At 44.6% G+C, this 19,254-nt stretch overlaps 1 protein-coding gene across 2 annotated transcripts in view; it reads left to right on the forward strand.

Annotated features, from left to right (window-relative positions):
* Positions 1 to 12,419: 12,419 nt before the first annotated feature.
* Positions 12,420 to 19,254, forward strand: part of LOC140454437 (complement C1s subcomponent-like) — a 35,696-nt gene continuing 28,861 nt past the window's right edge. Inside the window, exons 1-2 of one of the 2 annotated variants that reach the window (XM_072549169.1) lie at positions 12,420 to 12,622; positions 13,466 to 13,682. In XM_072549169.1, the coding sequence (XP_072405270.1) occupies positions 12,606 to 12,622; positions 13,466 to 13,682 (234 nt within the window). In that variant the 5' untranslated portion in view covers positions 12,420 to 12,605. The remainder of the gene's footprint in view (positions 12,623 to 13,465; positions 13,683 to 19,254) is intronic. The other variant, XM_072549168.1, reaches the window with a different exon arrangement.

Raw genomic sequence — 19,254 nt, forward strand, 5'->3', positions numbered from 1 at the left:
TTTGTCCTCCACCTGTTCTTGTTTTGTCTCAATCATTTGATCAAAGATACTTTCTGATAATTGAACTTCAACTTCCTTACCTTTCCTCTTTGATTCCTCCTCCTGTTGCAAACTATGGCTTTGTTACTATACAGTCAGGAAAAAAACACCAAGACATACTTTCTGTAACAGCTCAGTTGTCTGATTTTCCACTGGCTTTTCAACCACAGTAGGCATCACTCTGCTATATCATGCCAAAGATAAACTGTATTTCCAGAATCAAGACTTTCTCCGTCATGCTAATTTAGACCACTCTCCAACCTCACTTTATATCATGGAAGACTGCTATCGCACCCTGAATTTCCAATCTATTCATATCTGCCTATTTTCCATGGTCCTTTGTAGTCTCTATCCCAATTTAATGGCTCAATCATTCGCCAGACCATGAATGTCAACTCACTAATATCCATCATGGGCTGACCTCAGGAATGATGAAAGATGAGATAAAATAAAGGTCTATAAAATTAAGTGATCAGTGTCTACTTTGCAATTTGACTTTATTGAAAATAACTCTTGTGCCGCACTAATCCAGTAATGTAAATTCTCGGGCTTCTGTCAATTGAGTGAAATGGCAAAAATTGTTTTTTCAATATTGCAACTGGGATAAATCCTGAGACAGTGTTAACATTTCCAATGAGGTTTGACAGTTTGAATGGTTCATTGACATCTCAACAGCTTTGACCATTCTTTGACGTGCAATTTTAAACACGTTTGTTAGCAGCATTAACAATCCCAAGAGACATCTGACCTCTTCCAAAGGGAATGTATCACTTCCAAACATGTCCTGGCACCATATCCTTTTGACTTCAAAAGTTATGCTGTCTCTCCAAATGAATTCTCAACTTTAGATCTGTTCCTACCATGTTTAAGTTGCACACTTTAAGATTCAGACTATTCCTCCCAAATGACATGACTAGAGGCTGCTGATGATTTAGATGAGTGGTTTCCTTCAGGAAAAATGATTGCATAGTTTAGAACACATCCCTATTCCACCCACCACACTCCCAACTTCCCACAAAAGCAGCAAAGGCTGGCTTTAATGGTGGGACTCTGAATTCAGGCATGATCATGTGACTGGAGAGCTTACCTATGTGAAAATTCAGGCCTTAGTCTCTCAAACATCTGGCAAGTCTCTCATACAAGCAAAGCAGTACAAAATGGTGAATCTAAAACTACTGTGTATCAGATTGTGATGGATATTCTCAAATGGGACAAACGGTTAGTGGAGTCCTAGAGATCAGATCAGACCAACCTCCCAGATGTTGCATATAGTTTCACTTCTTCAAATAAAAGAACACAACTAATTGAGTGACTGATCCTCTTCATGCAGTTAGCAGGTTTGTGTAATAAAGAAGACACAAGGAGGAGATGAGGAGAGATGTTTTGATGGTGACACAGCTGGCGGTGGCCGATATATGGTGAGGCATGATCCATTGAATGTAGAGGCTGGTGGGGTGCATGATGAGCAGGGCAAGTGTGAGGGTATTTGTCAGCCTAGATGAGCCTTCAAGGCACAGATAATCTTTGTACTGGAGAAATGCCAACTTCCAACTTTGCATGCAATGCGAATTAATAGATAGTTGCTTCTATATTGAGAACTCAAATTCTCTGCTGTATGAACATACCCAAGGACTGAGCAGGGCTGTGAATTAAAACTCAGCTAGTTAACCTCCAGTCACAGTTATTTATGGAAGTAATGAAAGAAGATTTGCATGACTTGGAGGTGCCGGTATTGTGTTGGGGTGGACAAAGTTAGAAATCACACAACACCAGCTTATAATCCAACAGGTTTATTTGGAAACACTAGCTTTTGAAACATCGCTCCTTCATCAGGTATTTGCAGTAGATTTTCACTAATCCTTAAAAACAACTCCCTGACCAGATCAGAAGTATTTTCTTTACTCATACATATGGTGTGCATGATTTGGAGATGCCAGTGTTGGACTGGGGTGTACAAAGTTAAAAATCACACAACACCGGGATATAGTCCAACAGGTTTATTTAGAAGCATTAGCTTTCGGAGTGCTGTGCATCTTGGAGCTGCTCGGAATGAACCTTGAGAAAAACCACTGCATCACTCTCCAGATACATTCCAGAAGGAGATCCTTTTCCCTGTATATTGTAACAAAATGCACATGACAAGAAATAAACAAATCAAATTGAGATGTGTGACATGCTCTAACGCCCTACATTCAAAGGCAACATGTGGTGGTGCACAGAGTCCAGGCATATTTGAAGGATCTCACAGGTGCTGCCTTTCTCAGAGACAGCCAAGCGATGTCACACAAAGTTCTGGTGATGAGGCATTCTACCGAAAGACTTTGACGATCTGTTCAGGGAACAACCCGACACAATCCACCCGCTCCTTTTCCCACAGGGTCTCAAGGATACTTCGTGCTGACCACTTCCTGATGGACATGTGGCCCAGTGAATCATCATAGGATCCCTACAGTGTGGAAGCAGGCTATTCAGCCCATCAAGTTCACCCAGACTCACCATCCTACTCCTGTATCCTCGCATTTCCGTGGCTAACCCACCTCGCCTGCACATCCTGGGATGCTATGGGGCAGTTTCGCATGGCTAATTCACCTAACCTGTACATCTTTCAACTGTGTGAGGAAACCCACACAGACACAGGGAGAACTTACCTTCCACTCCTGTCACCTTCGCTTGCCCACCGCAAGATTTGCTAAACCTGCACGCACACCTCCCCCCTCACCTCTATCCAAGGCCCCAAAGGATCCTTCCACATCCAACAGAGACTTACCTGTACTTCCACACACGTCATCCACTGTGTCCGTTGCTCTCGATGTGGTCTCTTCTACATTGGGCAGACAGGATGACAACTTGCGGAATGTTTCAGAGAACATTTCTAGTACACATGCACCAATCAATCCCAATGTGGCCGAACACTTCAACACCCCCTCTCACTCTACCAAGGACATGCAAGTCCTTGGCCTCCTCCACCACTACCAAACTCTCGCCATCCAACGCCTGGAGGAAGAACACCTCATCTTCTGCCTGGAGGCCTCCAACCACATGGGATCAATGTTGATTTCACCAGTTTCCTCATTTCTCCTACCCCCACCTTATTCCTGATCGAACCTTTCAACTCGGCATTGCCCTCTTGAACTGTCCCATGTGTCCATATCCCTTCCCACCTATCTGCTCCGACCTATCACTATCATCTACCTATCGCATTCCCAGGTATTTTTCCCCTAGCCCCATCCCCCTCATACCTGATGAAGAGATACTGCTCGGAACGTTGACTGTCCTGCTCCTCAGATGTTTCCTAACTGGCTGTGCTTTCTCAGCACCACATATTTTGTCTCTAATCTCCAGCATCTGCAGTCCTCACTTTCTCCTCGGCCATCAGGATGGGGAAAGTGCTGGGTACATTATTTTCTCCCTCCCCCCGCCTTAACCAGAGCTTTGTACTTGGTGTCCCTGTGGACACGGTCCACCTTATATCTCAAACTAAGTGGAAGGTGGCCCTGGTGACTGCAATGGCACAGGTTCGGGGAATGGGCCAGACCTGCGCCACGTACATCAACAGAGAGAGTGCCTCAAACCTGATGACCAGGAAATGGAGTGGGAGTACAGCTCCCAAGAACCTCAGCTTAGTGATGTGCCCCCTCCAAGTTTTTATGCACACCCTAGCCCCTCCAAAACATATTACCAGCACCTTCAGGTAACCTATCCTAACCTTGAAGGGGAGAAAGGAAGGATCAGACCAGGTTCCAAAGAACATGACCTCACTCTTACCTCGATGTATCTTGGCTGCCGAGATTGGTTCGAACTGGTCAGCAGAGGCTCAGGAGTCTGTTCACTGACAGTGGATCTGATCAGAAAATGGTGACATCATCCATGTACAGGGAGGCTTTGACCTGCAGGCCCGTGCTGCATGGAATAGTCACCCCTCCTAGGCTCACATCCTTCCTGTTGGACTCAGCAAAGGGCTCTATACTACACACAAACAAGGCAAGGGAGAGTGGGCAGCCCTGCCTGACTCCAGATCTGGTCAGAAAACTTTCGGATTCCCACCCATTGATTGGGACTGTGCTAACGATGTTGGTGTGGAGCAGTCAGATCCAAATACGGATTCCCTCTCCAAAGTCTATTTTGGAGTGCACGTCTCTCACGGAGGTGTGTAATATCTTGTCAAAGGCCCTCTCCTGGTCCAGGCTGATGAGGCAGAAAGGACCACCAGCACCACCACCACTACCTCATCCCTGCACATAGGAGATCATATCCCTGAGGGTCTCAGAGCTCATCCTGTTCAGTACAGCGCCAGTTTGGTCAGGGTGAAGTGCTGGTCCTACAGCAGACCTGACCTGGTTGGTGATGACCTGAATCAGGATTTTGTAATCTGCAGTCAGCAGTGAAATCGGTCACCAATTTCTGATTTCCCCGCTCTCCCCCTTTTCACTTGGAGACGAGATACATTTCCTTATGGATTTGCACCTGCCAGAAGCATACTGTCATACACCTCCAGCAGGCCCTGGCCAAAACAAATTCCACAGAGCCAAATACAAGTTGGCCAGTAAGCCATCCCTTCTGGAAGGGTTATTCTTTTCAAAGGACTCAAGAGCCTTAGTCAGCTCATCCAGAGAAAATGTATGGTCCAGCCTCTCCGTTTAATATTGCCTAAGACATCCATGATAGAGGATGGAAATGCATGAGAGACTGCTCTGCCTGTGAGCTTCATGTCATCTAATCTGGCGTAAAAGGAGTTGCTGATCCTCGGGATGGCGCAGTGAGATGACGCTGCTAATGACCAAATATGGGGCTGACACTGAATTATTTAGAATACAGGTCTCTTCCCATCCAACGCTCACCCCACCAAAGTCTTCCACCTGAGGCAACCATCTCATTTGCCCAGTAGCAGCACCTACCTTGACGGTGAGCAGAATGGGAACATTATTGTGGTTCCAGGAGACCAATAAAGTAACAGTGCTGGTGTTTGAATAGACACAATTGTGGGCTCTGTCAGCTGAGGTGCAGTTTATCACATAATCCCTGCAGTATGGAAACAGGCTCTTCGGCCCAACAAGTCCACACCAACCCTGCAAAGAGTAACCCACCCAGACTCATTCCCCTACATTTTACCCCTGACTAATGCTCCTCACCTACACATCCCTGAACACTATTGGCAATTTAGCACGGCCAATTCACCTAACCTGCGCATCTTTGGATTGTAGGATGAAACCGGAGCACCCAGAAGAAACCCATGCAGACACGGAGAGAATGTGCAAACTCCAACAGACAATCGCCCGAGGCTGGAATTGAACCCAGGACCCTGTGTGCCACTGTGCCACCTATTGGAATGGAAGTTGGGGGAAAAAAAGAAAATATTTGGAAACACTGCTGCAGATTGCTTCCTCATCTGAGCAAGCATGTTGGAAATGGAGAAACTGGGAAAATGGAATAGTCCTGATGTGAAGCTGTGCGGCGATATCACTACTCCCCATCACACTTCTCAATATCTCCTTCCAATTATGTTTATGTAAATGGCTCACTCTAACTACAATATCTAACCCTGCAGAAATACTTATTTCATTATTATATTTGTTTTCAATCCATTTGCCTATAACAGTTCAGGCAGCTCTGGTGAAGAAAGAAAAACAGGGTTAACAGTACAGGAATGTTATCCATATTCATTAGAAAGGCTAAATATTTGAAGGTGCGTGCAACAAATGGATTAAAGAAATGTTGAATTTGAATTCAGGAGGACAATGCAAAGGGAAAGGTTTGCCCTCACCTCGTCAATGATGCCACAATGTGAAAGCCAAGGTGGCAATTATTCATGGCAGTCAGGACTGGTCATTTACCAGCCAATATTCTTTATAGGATCCATTGCAACAGGCCCAATCCAGTAATCTATAGATGCAACCTTGGACAGAGCAATCACAGAATTCAGAATATCCCTTTCTTGTATTCCAGTCAGTTGAATTTCAAAAGTTCCAGCTACTGAGAGTTGTGTAAGGTGGAGTGGGAATGTGAGCAGTTACAGGGTGGGATGTCGGAGAGAGGTGCAGAGAGCCAGGTGAGCTGAGGGATAGGGTGGGTTAAGTTTTGAGGGTGGTCAGCTATCACTGGGAGAAGTCAATTGAGTGTCTTCTATTGGATGGTAGATGTCCAGGTGATTGGGCAAGTGCTGTGTGGTTAGTGGAAGAATGAGTGGATGGTTGGGGAGAGGGGTAGGGGTAAGATGGTTGGGTGTGTGAGATCAGCCCAAAGTTTGTTGTTGAGGGCTGGTGGTGGGACCAGATCAGGGGTTTGGAAGGGGGGGCAGCTGTGCAAGGAATTGGGAGTTTGTGGTGAGCCACTGGGGAGGCGGGGGAGGGGGGGGGGGGCGTTGGGGAGGCACTCAGTTTCATAAGTACCTGGGTGATGGAGCTGGTTTTATTTCCTCTAACATCTCCTAGGTTACTCTCAAGCCCTTCAGTTTAGTTGGGGATGAGGGGGGGATGCGGGTGGGAGTTGGGGTTTACTGTTTTGGAGTGTTAGACATTGCAAGGGGAGAGACTGGATATATCGAGGGAGAGTTGGCAGAGTCTCCAATTGCACTGGAAACTAGGAAATGAGTCACTGATCAGCAGAACACATGGTCCAACTGTTGCTTTCAGATCTTTCCTATGGCCTGTTAAATGGTTGAAGCCATTAAGTGAAGTGAAACATCATATTCTTCCAAGGGTCTCCTGCCTGCTTTCTTGCCTGTGGGTGGTTCATGAAGTCCAACCCAATGTTTCAGGTCAATGATTTTCCAGTAACAGGTTACCACCTCAAACATTAACCCTGCTGCTCTCTCTACTGAAACGACCAGACCCGCGATAAATAAGCAGGCAGTGAGATGGAGAAATGTAAGAATGATTGATACATGCACAGGATGTGAGCCATGTCACAGTCAACAGTGGAGAGAGAAATGGAGAAGCTTGATGGAGAGCAATGACACAGACAACATAGCTCACAATCAGCTTCCTATAAGAACTCCAATTCATTCTCCCAGTTTCTCCATTTTCATCACATCTGTTCAAGAAACACAGAAGCATTGGAAATAGGAGCCGGAGTAGGACATCTGGCCCTTCGAGCTTGCTCTATCATTCAATATGACCATGGCTGATCATCCAACACAGTACATTTGATTCCTTTGGCCCTAACAATTATATCTAATTGTACCTTCTTGAAAACATGCAATGTTTTGGCCTAAGTTGCTTTCTGCGGCAGAGAATTCCATAGGCTCACCCCTCTTTGGGTGAAATGTCTCTTTGTCCTCGCCCTAAATGGCCTGCCCTGATTCTGGAACCTTCCACACTAATGCTTCCAATGTGACTTCTCTTTCCCAAGGAGGATTCCTTGATTGATAGAGACACCAGTCTCATCCATTCTATTATCAACCCTTCTGCTCTCACCCATTTCTCTCTCTCTCTCAGAGGCTTTGCACTTCAATCTGCCAGAAGAGAACCATTGGGAGCCATGTATCTCCCCAATCTTCATTAAAGGAATTTTTCACAAATCGTTGTATGAACCTTGTTTTCTGGCATATTGATGCTCATCCATATTTTCAATGCTGGCCAATTACTATACATTCATCTTTTGATGTTGGATGAGAAAACAATAGAATTTGATGATTGCATCATTGAGTTGATATGGCAGACTTTGTGAATTTTGTTGTTTTCTGACAGAATACCTTACGTAAATCTTGTGCACCACTGGTACAGGCCTTGCATTCTGGAATGTCATCTTCCTTCATGTCTCTGAGAATGAGGTTACAGAGTTCTGTGGACAATATAACCAACACCCAATCACTCATCCTGTTACTTTCATCCCAGGTGAAGCCACTTGCTTGCTCTTCCTCTATGGATGCATTTGCTCCTTGGTAGCTTTTTTGTTAGGTTGACTGGATATCTTTCTCCAGCCTGTAATCACTTCCCATTTTACATTGAGCTGCATATTTGCTGTTCTTTCACAAAGGCCCCATATTAGATCATGTGGTACATATTGATCTTCTCAGTTGACTTAGAAATTGCTGCAAAACTTTTCAGAGGGAAATCTGAAGTTTCTACCTAAATATCAATTTTTACTCTTTAGAATTTGTGCATCTTTAAATGAATGAACTATGGTGATTACTGATAAGTAATTACACATTTGTACAATTACACATGTCTCAACACATTTCATCCCTGTGAAGTCAGAGTTTACATCATCATGAGGTGTATGAAAATCTGTGTTTTTGCTCAGCCTGGAATTAATAGAACATAGAACATAGAACATACAACATAGAACATAGAAGAATACAGCGCAGTACAGGCCCTTCGGCCCTCGATGTTGCGCCGATCAAAGCCCACCTAACCTACACTAACCCACTATCCTCCATATACCTATCCAATGCCCGCTTAAATACCCATAAAGAGGGAGAGTCCACTACTGCTACTGGAAGGGCATTCCATGAACTTACGACTCGCTGAGTGAAGAACCTACCCCGAACATCAGTCCTATATCTACCCCCCCTTAATTTAAAGCTATGCCCCCTTGTAATAGCTGACTCCATACGTGGAAAAAGGTTCTCACTGTCAACCCTATCTAACCCCCTAATCATCTTGTACACCTCTATCTATTCACCCCTAAAACTTCTTTTCTCCAATGAAAACAACCCCAAGTGCCTCAGCCTTTCTTCATAGGATCTTCCTACCATACCAGGCAACATCCTGGTAAACTTCCTCTGCACCCGTTCCAGTGCCTCCACATCCTTCCTATAGTATGGCGACCAAAACTGCACACAATATTCCAGATGCGGCCGCACCAGAGTCTTATACAACTGCAGCATGACCTCAGGACTCCGGAACTCAATTCCTCTACCAATAAAAGCCAGTACGCCATATGCCTTCTTCACTGCACTATTTACCTGGGTGGCAACTTTCAGAGATCTGTGTACATGGACACCAAGATCCCTCTGCTCTTCCACACTACCAAGTAGTCTACCATTAGCCCAGTAATCCATCTTTTTATTACTCTGACCAAAGTGAATCACTTCACACTTAGCTACATTGAACTCCATTTGCCACCTTTCTGCCCAGCTCTGCAGCTTCTCTATATCCCGCTGTAAGCTGCCATATCCTTCCTCACTGTCTACAACTCCTCCGACTTTCGTATCATCCGCAAACTTGCTCACCCAACCTTCTAACCCTTCCTCCAGGTCATTTATAAAAATGACAAACAGCAATGGTCCCAAAACAGATCCTTGCGGAACACCGCTAGTGACGGCACTCCAAGATGAACCTTTGCCATCAACTACTACCCTCTGTCTTCTTCCAGAGAGCCAATTCCTAATCCAAACCTCCAACTCACCCTCAATGCCATATCTCTGTATTTTCTGCAGTAGCCTACCATGGGGGACCTTATCAAACGCCTTACTAAAATCCATATATACCACATCTACCGCTTTCCCCTCATCTACCTCCTTAGTCACCTTCTCAAAGAATTCAATAAGGTTTGTGAGGCACGACCTACCCTTCACAAAACCATGCTGACTATCCTTGATCACATCATTCTTATCCAGATGTGCATAAATCCTATCCCTTACAATTCTCTCTAAGACTTTGCCCACAACAGAAGTGAGACTCACTGGCCTTTAGTTACTAGGATTATCCCTACTCCCCTTCTTGAACAAGGGAACCACGTTTGCTAGCCTCCAGTCCTCTGGCACTACTCCTGTCGACAAAGAGGACACAAAAATCAAGGCCAATGGCTCTGCAATCTCCTCCCTTGCTTCCCAGAGAATCTTAGGAAAAATGCCATCAGGCCCAGGGGACTTATCTATTTTCATCCTTGCCAGAATTTCCAACACCTCTTCTCTACATATCTCAAAGCCATCCATTCTACTTATTCGTGCCTCAGTATTCATATCGACAACAATGTCCTGTTCCTGAGTGAATACTGATGAAAAGTATTCATTCAGCACCTCCCCAATCTCTTCAGCCTCCACACGCAACTTCCCATTACTATCCTTGATTGGACCTATTCCTACCCTAGTCATTCTTTTATTCCTAACATACCTATAGAAAGCCTTAGGGTTTTCCCTAATCCTACCAACTAAGGACCTTTCATGTCCCCTCCTTGCTGCTCTTAGCTCTCTCTTCAGGTCCTTCCGGGCTACCTTATAACTCTCAATTGCCCCTATTGAACCTTCACGCCTCATCTTTACAAAGGTCGCCCTCTTCCATTTAACAAGGGATTCCAACTCCTTATTAAACCACGGCTCCCTCACACGACCCTTTCCTCCCTGCCTGATAGGTACGTACTTATCAAGGACACTCAATAGTTGCTCCTTGAACAAGTTCCACATATCAATTACGCTCTTGCCTTGGAATCTACTTTTCCAATCCACACATCCTAAGTCATGCCTCAACGCATCATAATTTCCCTGCCCCCAGCTATAACTCTTGCCCTGTAGTACACACTTATCCCTCTCCATCACTAGAGTAAAAATCACCGAATTGTGGTCACTGTCCCCAAAGTGCTCACCTACCTCTAGTTCTAATACCTGGCCTGGTTCGTTACCCAGAACCAAATCCAGTATGGCCTCACCTCTTGTTGGCTTATCTACATATTGTGTCAGGAAACTCTCCTGCACACATTGCACAAACACTGACCCATCTAACGAACTTGAGCTATAGCTTTCCCAATCAATATCAGGAAAGTTAAAGTCTCCCATAACAATCACCCTATTACTGTCACTCTTCTCCTGAATCATCTTCGCAATCCTTTCTTCAACGATTCTAGGACTATTAGGAGGCCTGTAAAAGACTCCTAACAGGGTGACCTCACCTCTCCTATTCCTAACCTCAACCCAAACTACCTCAGATGGCAAATCTTCATCCATCTTCCTTTCCACCGCTGTAATACTATCTTTGACAAGCAAAGCCACACCCCCCCCTCTTTTACCCCCACCTCTGACCCTACTAAAACATTTAAACCCTGGAACCTGCAACAGCCAATCCTGTCCCTGATCTAGCCACGTCTCCGTAATAGCCACAACATCGAAGTCCCAGGTACCAACCCACGCTGCGAGTTCACCTACCTTATTTCGTACACTTCTGGCATTAAAGTATACACACTTCAAGCCACTCTTCTGTTTACAGGCACCCTCCTTTAAGATTGATGCCATATTCCTAACCTCCCTACACTCCAGGTCCTGCACCCTAACGCTACAGTCTGGGTTCCCATGCCCCTGCAGAGTTAGTTTAAACCCCCCCCAAGAGCACTAGCAAACCCCCCCCAAGGATACTGGTGCCCCTCAGGTTCAGGTGCAGACCATCCTGTTTATAGAGATCCCACCTTCCCCAGAAAGAACCCCAGTTATCCAAGTACCGAAATCCCTCCCTCCTGCACCATCCCTGTAGCCACGCATTTAACTGTTCTCTCTCCCTATTCCTCAACTCTCTATCACGTGGCACGGGTAACAAACCAGAGACAACAACTCTGTTCGTTCTAACTCTGAGCTTCCAACTTAGCTCCCTAAAAGCCTGTCGAACGTCCTCAGCACTCCTCCTACCTATGTCATTGGTGCCAATATGGACCACGACTTCAGGCTGCTCCCCCTCCCCCTTAAGGACCCGGAAAACACGATCAGAGACATCACGTACCCTTGTACCTGGGAGGCAACATACCAAACGTGAGTCTCTCTCGTTCCCACAAAACCGCCTATCTGTGCCCCGAACTATCGAGTCCCCAATTATTATTGCTCTGCTCTTCTCCACCCTTCCCTTCTGAGCAACGGGGACAGGCTCCGTGCCAGAGGCCTGAGGCCTGAGCCCCGTTACTTACCCCTGGTAAGTCGTCCCCCCCACAAGTATCCAAAACGGTATACTTGTTCTTAATGTAGTTAACTTTTATATCAACTTTTACTTGAGTTGATATGGTGTACCTCAGTCTGTGTACATGTCTGTCCATCTATCAGATGACCTCTCAGCAGTGTGTTTTTTTATTTGTTCAATTATTCATTTCTGATCAATACTTTGACTGCATTTTATTCCTGGAATCGGTCACGATGGGGTTTGGAATGTTTACTCAAAAATGAATTCTGTTTACAGTCCTGACGGGATTGGGGATAACTCAGTTAATTTTTAATCACACTCCTGCCTTAAATCAGCCCTAAAATAAATTTAAAAATCACACAACACCAGACTGTAGTCCAACAGGTTTATTTGGAAGCAGGAGATTTCAGAGCACCACTCCGAAATAAATTTAGGAAGACACTAGTGGCCCACTTATAGAACTTGAAATTTTAATTATCCCAACACAACATTGGAATATGGATGAAGCTCCAATCAGAATTGTTCATATTGTCTCAGTCTTTCAGAGCTGGGCCAGATGAGTGAAGCTTGGTTCAATAGCTGTGGGATACCAATGTGTGTCTCTGCACAGTACGTGAGGAGACTGCCAAACAACCTTAGATCCCAGGGAACAAGAGTCCACTTTGAACCCACACAAGCAAATCAATTCATGTTGTTTCACTGTGAGGAAGAGACGCTTGCTGAAATACCTGCACTACTGTGTGTTTTAAAATGCCAATGGAAATGTGGTGAGTAAGAATGAAAGAGGGAAAAAGAGAAGGAAAGAAAGAGGGAGAGAGCAAAATTAAAGATGAAAGATAGCATTAAAAAGATTTGAGTTTCTATCATGTGCCTAACTGAACCAACAGGCTATGCAGATTCACTTTTTAACATATGTTTAATCACTGTTGCTATGTGGAAAATGTGGTAGGTAATTTGCATATAGCAAGATTCCGCAATTAGTAATCTGACCAGGTAATCCGTATTTTCTCATAATCATATTTGAGTTTTAAATATTGGCCTCAGGCACTATGCTGTATTCCCTTCTATGCCTCAAAGATTGTCATGAGATTTTTTATGTCTGGATGAAGAACAGATCTGGTGTCAGTTTAATACTTCAGCTAAAAGCTTGCACATCTGACAGTGCAGCACTCCCTCAGTAGGACACTCCAACAATGCAGCACTCCCTCAGTACTGACTCACTGACAGTGCAGCACTCCCTCAATACTGACTCACTGACAGTGCAGCACTCTCTCAGTAATGACTCACTGACAGTGCAGCACTCCCTTAGTAGGGCACTCCAACAATGCAGAATCCCTCAATACTAACTCACTGACAGTGCTGCACCCCTTCTGTACTGACGCACTGACAGTGCAGAGCTTTTTCAGTACTGACCCTCTGACAGTGCAGCACTCCCTCAGTACTTTTAGATCATATGGATAGAAAATAGGGAGACATATGCTTACTATGAACAGAGCATCAAATGAGTACCAACTAGTAGACAACAAGAAAGAATATTTGTGTCCTCAACATTCAGCACAATCACTCTGTGTGTGCATATCTCTCTCTCTCTTTCTCCTCTGCTTCTTTAGGATAATTGTGTCGCTCCTTCTCATGCGCCCAGTTTTCTGCAGCATTTCCCTGGATGGTTTCCATGGCCAGTTCACATCTCTCAATTACCCTCAAGGCTACCCTGACAATGAGCAGCAGAGCTGGGATATCCAAGTTCCGAGGGGCTATGGCATCAAACTCTACTTCAGCCACATCAACATTGAGCCATCAGCCAACTGTGCCTATGACTATGTGCAGGTAACCCATTTAGCTGAGAACAGCCTTTATTGTCAAGTGCACTTGAATCAATGCAGTGTAAAGTTTGTAATGTCGCCTCTCGATGCCATCTTAGGTACAGAACACCTAGTTACAGATACTTTTAAGTGTTGTCGCAGATTTAAAAGAGCAAAAAAGAGACTAGTATGGGAATACCGAGTTTAAGGGTTCAGAATAAGAATAAAAAGTGTCTTTAAAGTACTCAGGTTAAACTCATTTTCCAACAGGAGTCTGCGCCCGCTGGGCTTCAGAACACAAGGCCATGCTGCCTTCAGGCGCTGGCCTCTGTCCACGACTCTCTCTGCTATCCGCTCCGGGACGTGACCATGACTCGCTCTGTTCCCAGCTCCGGGATGCAGCCTGCACCTGCTCTGCTCCCAGTTACGGAAATCAGCTCGCACAATCTCTACTCTCTGCTGTGGGACCCGTCCCACACTCTCCCTGCTCCCCACTCCAGGACCCAGCCTGCACTCTCTCTGCTCCCTACTCCAGGACCCAGCCTGCACTCTCTCAGCTCCCCACTCCAGGAATCGGCCTGCACTCTCTCAGCTCCCCACTCCAGGACCCAGCCTGCACTCTCTCAGCTCCCCACTTCAGGACCCAGCCTGCACTCTCTCTGCTCCCCACTCCGGGACCCAGCCTGCACTCTCTCAGCTCCCCACTCCAGGACTCGGCCTGCACTCTCTCAGCTCCCCACTCCAGGACCCAGCCTGCACTCTCTCAGCTCCCCACTCCAGGACCCAGCCTGCACTCTCTCTGCTCCCCACTCCGGGACCCAGCCTGCACTCTCTCAGCTCCCCACTCCAGGACTCGGCCTGCATTCGCTCTGCTCCCTATTCCAAGACTTGGAACACACTCTCTCTGCTCCCCTCTCCGGGACTCTGCTCACACTCTCTCTCCTCCTCACTCCGGGACTCGGCCCAAGCTTGTCCATAGAGAGCACAAATTGCCAAATTGTTATTACAGTCCAAGTTGAGTGATGAACATGAATTTAGTTGTCAGGTTTTCCTCCTGACAATAAGATAACTTGCTTGCCTATCTTTATATTTATCATTGTACAAGTCTAAATTCTTGGTAATGATCTCTTTGTTTTTGTAACATACATCTCTATTATTTTAGGAACATGGGAACTGGAGTAGGCCATTCAGCCATTGAGCCTGCCCTACCCACTCGAGATTATTGCTGATCAACATCCCAATTCTACTTTAGAACCAGAAGTGGTAGCAGAAGAAGGCCTTTCAGTCCATTGAACATTTACTTTACTTTTCTCACAATAACAAATGATTCCCTTAATGGTTAGGAATTTGTCTATCTCAGCCTTAATGACCCAGCCTCAAGACTTCTCTGTGGTAAAGAATTTCACAAATTCATCACTCTCTGAGAGAAACAAATCCTCTTCATCATTGTTTTAAAAGGGTAACATCTTCCTTTGAGATTGTGCCCTCTAGTCCGAGGCTCTCCCACAAGGAGAGCAACCTCTCTGCATCATCCCTATCAAATCCACTATGAAACTTAAGTGTTGCATTAATGTAATCTCTCATTCTTCTAACTCCAATGTTTACAAGCCCAAACTACTCAACATCTCCTCATAAGAACATCCTTCCTTACACAGGATCAAAATAATGGACCTTCTCTGGACTCCTTCCAATGTCAGTATATCTTTCCTTGGATATGGGAAACCAAACCATGTTCGCAGTATTCCTCCTGTTGTATGATTAGTGCCTTCTATATATATAACTAGAACTCCTTATTTTTATAATCGAACCCCTTTGAAACGCTTTGCTGGACGATTTTCACATCCTTTGATGTGATTAGCTTCCAGAAATCTATTGATTCCTGTCTTGAATCTGTTTAATGATTAAGCTTCCACAGCCCTTTGGGGTGGAGAATTCCAAAGATTTACCACTCTATGAGTGAATAAGTTCCTTCCTATCTCAGTGTTAAGTAGCCTACCCTTGGTTCTAGGATGATGCCTCCCTTAGTGGCTCAGTGGTTAGCACTGCCGCCTCACAGCACCAGGGACCCGGGTTTGATTCCAACCTCAAGTGACTGTCTGCGTGGTGTTTGCATGTTCTCCCAGTGTCTGCATGGATTTCCTCTGGGTGCTCGAGTTTCCTCCAATAGTCCAAAGATTTGAAGGTTAGGTGAATTGGCCATGCTAAATTGCCCATAGTGTTCAGTGATGTGTAGATTAGATGCATTAGTAAGGGGTAAATGTCGAGGAATAGGGTAGGGGAATGGTCTGGGTGGGTTACCCTTTGGAGGGGCAGTATGGACTTGATGGGCCAAATGGCCTGTTTCCACACTGTAAGGATTCTATAAATTCTGGAGCCTCCATCTCCAGAGCAGACTCGATGGGCTAAATGGTTTAATTTGTGATCTTACAATTGAGGAGAAACATCCTCTCCATGTTCATCCTCTTACGTCCTGAAATCATTTTGTAACTTTCAATGAGACAACCTCTCATTCTTCAAAACTGTAGAGAATACCTGATGAAGGGCTTTTGCCCAAAACTTCGATTCTCCTGCTCCTCAGATGCTGCCTGACCTGCTGTGCTTTTCCAGCACCACACTCTCGACTCTAATCTACAGCGTCATTTTCACCTTGTGGAGAATATACCTCAATGTCTCCTCCTAAAACAATCCTGCCATCCCAAGGGTTAATCTGATAAACCTCCACTGTGTTTCCTTAACAGCAAATACATTCTTCTGTAAATAAGGAGACCAAAGCAATACACAATACTCCAGCTCCAGCCTCACCAAGTCTGTATACAACTGCAATAAGGCATCTTTACTTCTGTTCTCAAAGATTGGGCAGAATGAAAATGGATTTATGAAAGAGAATCATATTTGACACACTTGGGGTTTTTGAGGATACATTTGTAACATGTGTGTGGTGCACATGGATTTCCTGAAGGCTTTTGATAAGGTCTCACAGGAGATTAGTAAATAAAATTACAGAGTGTGGAATTAGGAAAATATACTAGAATGGATTGAGAATTAGTTAATAGATAACAAACAGCAATAAACAATTTAGCTTCCGAATTGCTTACTGCAGCTGCATGGCAGCTGTTAGAAACACATGGACAAGGAATGCCGTACCCTATTGGATATGCACATTACTCGACCTCTTACATTTTCACAAATATTCTACCTTTCCCATTTTACTCGTAAACTAAAATCTTCACACGTATTTACATATTCCATCTGACATGCTTTAACCCATTCAATTAGGCTGTCCAATCTTCTTGAAGCCACCTCACAATCTACATTCACACCTAGCTTGATGTCATTAGCACAGTTAGAAATATTACAATTGATCTCCACATTCAAACCGTTCCTATAAGGGTCGTAAAAACTTGTAGACAGTGCAGTAACCCTGACAGTATCCCATTTGCAAAAACCTGCTATCCTAATAATGATCCTTTTATTCCTAAACTCTGCTTTCTATCTATTAACTAATTCTCAATCCATTCTAGTATATTTTCCTAATTCCACACTCTGTAATTTTATTTACTAATCTCCTGTGAGACCGATCAAAAACCTTCAGGAAATCATTATGCACCACACACACATACCTATGTTACAAATATATCCTCAAAAACTCCAAGTGTGTCAAATATGATTCTCTTTCATAAATCCATTTTCATTCAACCCAATCTTGCCATTCTTTCCAAATGTACAGATATCACACATTTTATAACTCTAACATTTTTCCCACCACAGATGGCAAGCTAACAGGTCTGTTGTTCTCCACTTACTCTCTCTCTCTCCCTTCCTTCTTAAATATTAGGGCTATATTTACCACTTTCTAGTCAGCAGGAATCTTTCCAGAATTGTTCGAATTAAGAATGGTATTCACCAATGACTCTATTATCTCTATTGCTGCTTTCTTAAATACTTGGGGATTAAGCTCAACTGCTCCAGAAGGCTTATAAACCCTTAATTAATCCACGATGACCTCTTTACTAATACAAATGTCTTTTAGCTTTTCAGTTGCACAAGTCCCATGGTTGCCTCACTTCTGGGAGGTTTTCTGTGTCCTTGAAGACAGATGCAAAATAACTGGTTTATTTGCATTACCAATTCTCCATTATAAACTCTCTAAGCTCCACATCCAAAAGCCCTTCATTTACCCCTTCTATTATTTTTCCTTTCATGAGTAGGAGCTTGTATGGTCAGCATTTATGTTCTTTGCTAGCTTCCATCTACATTTTGTTTTTCCTTTGCTTGTCAGTTTGTTGGTTGTCCTTTGTTCAGTCCTAATTTTCTCCCAATCCTCATGCCTGCCACTATTTCTGACATTCTTATAAACATGGAAACAGACCCTTCAGTCCAACCCGTCCATGCCAACCAGATATCCCAATCCAATCTAGTCCCACGTGCCAGCACCCGACCCATATCCCTCCAAACCCTTCCTATTCATATACCCATCCAAATGCTTCCTAAATGTTGCAATTGTACCAGCCTCCACCTCATCCTCTGGCAGCTCATTCCATACACATACCATCCTCTGCATGAAAAAGTTGCCCCTTAGGTCTCTTTTATATCTTTCCCCTCTCACCCTAAACCTATGCCTTCTAGTAATGGACTCCCCGATCCCAGGGAAAAGACTTTGTCTATTTATCCTATCCATGTCCCTCATAATTTTGTAAACCTCTATAAGGTCACCCCTCAGCCTCTGACGCTTCAGGGAAAACAGCCCCAGCCTGTTCAGCCTTTCCCTGTAGCTCAGATCCTCCAACCCTAGCAACATCCTTGTAAGTGTTTTCTGAACCCTGTCAAGTTTCTCAACATCTTTCCGATAGGAAGGACACCAGAATTGCATGCAATATTCCAACAGAGGCCTAACCAATGTCCTGTACAGCCGCAACATGATCTCCCAACTCCTGTACTCAATACTCTGACCAATAAAGGAAAGCATACCAAATGCCTTCTTCACTATCCTATCTACCTGTGACTCCACTTTCAATGAGCTATGAACCTGCACTCCAAGGTCTCTTTGTTCAGCAACGCTCCCTAGGACCTTACCATTAAGTGTATAAGTCCTGCTAAGGTGTGCTTTCCCAAAATGCAGCACCTCGCATTTATCTGAATTAAACTCCATCTGCCACTTCTCAGCCCATTAGCCCATTTGATCCGGATCCTGTTGTAATCTGAGGTAACCCTCTTCGCTGTCCACTACACCTCCAATTTTGGTGTCATCTGCAAACTTACTAACTGCACCTCTTATGCTCGCATCCAAATCATTTATGTAAATGACAAAAAGTAGAGGGCCCAGCACCGATCCTTGTGGCACTTCACTGGTCACAGGCCTCCAGTCTGAAAAACAACCCTCCACTACCACCTTTGAGCCAGTTCTGTATCCAAATGGCTAGTTCTCCCTGTATTCCATGAGATCTAACCTTGGTAATTAGTCTCCCATATCGAACGCCTTACTGAAGTCCAAAAAAATCACATCTACTGCTCTGCCCTCATCAATCTTCTTTGTTACATCTTCAAAAAACTCAGTCAAGTTTGTGAGACATGATTTCCCATGCACAAAGCCATGTTGA

The sequence above is a fragment of the Chiloscyllium punctatum genome, chromosome 29 (assembly GCF_047496795.1).
Source record: "Chiloscyllium punctatum isolate Juve2018m chromosome 29, sChiPun1.3, whole genome shotgun sequence".
In the NCBI taxonomy this organism is placed as follows: domain Eukaryota; kingdom Metazoa; phylum Chordata; class Chondrichthyes; order Orectolobiformes; family Hemiscylliidae; genus Chiloscyllium; species Chiloscyllium punctatum.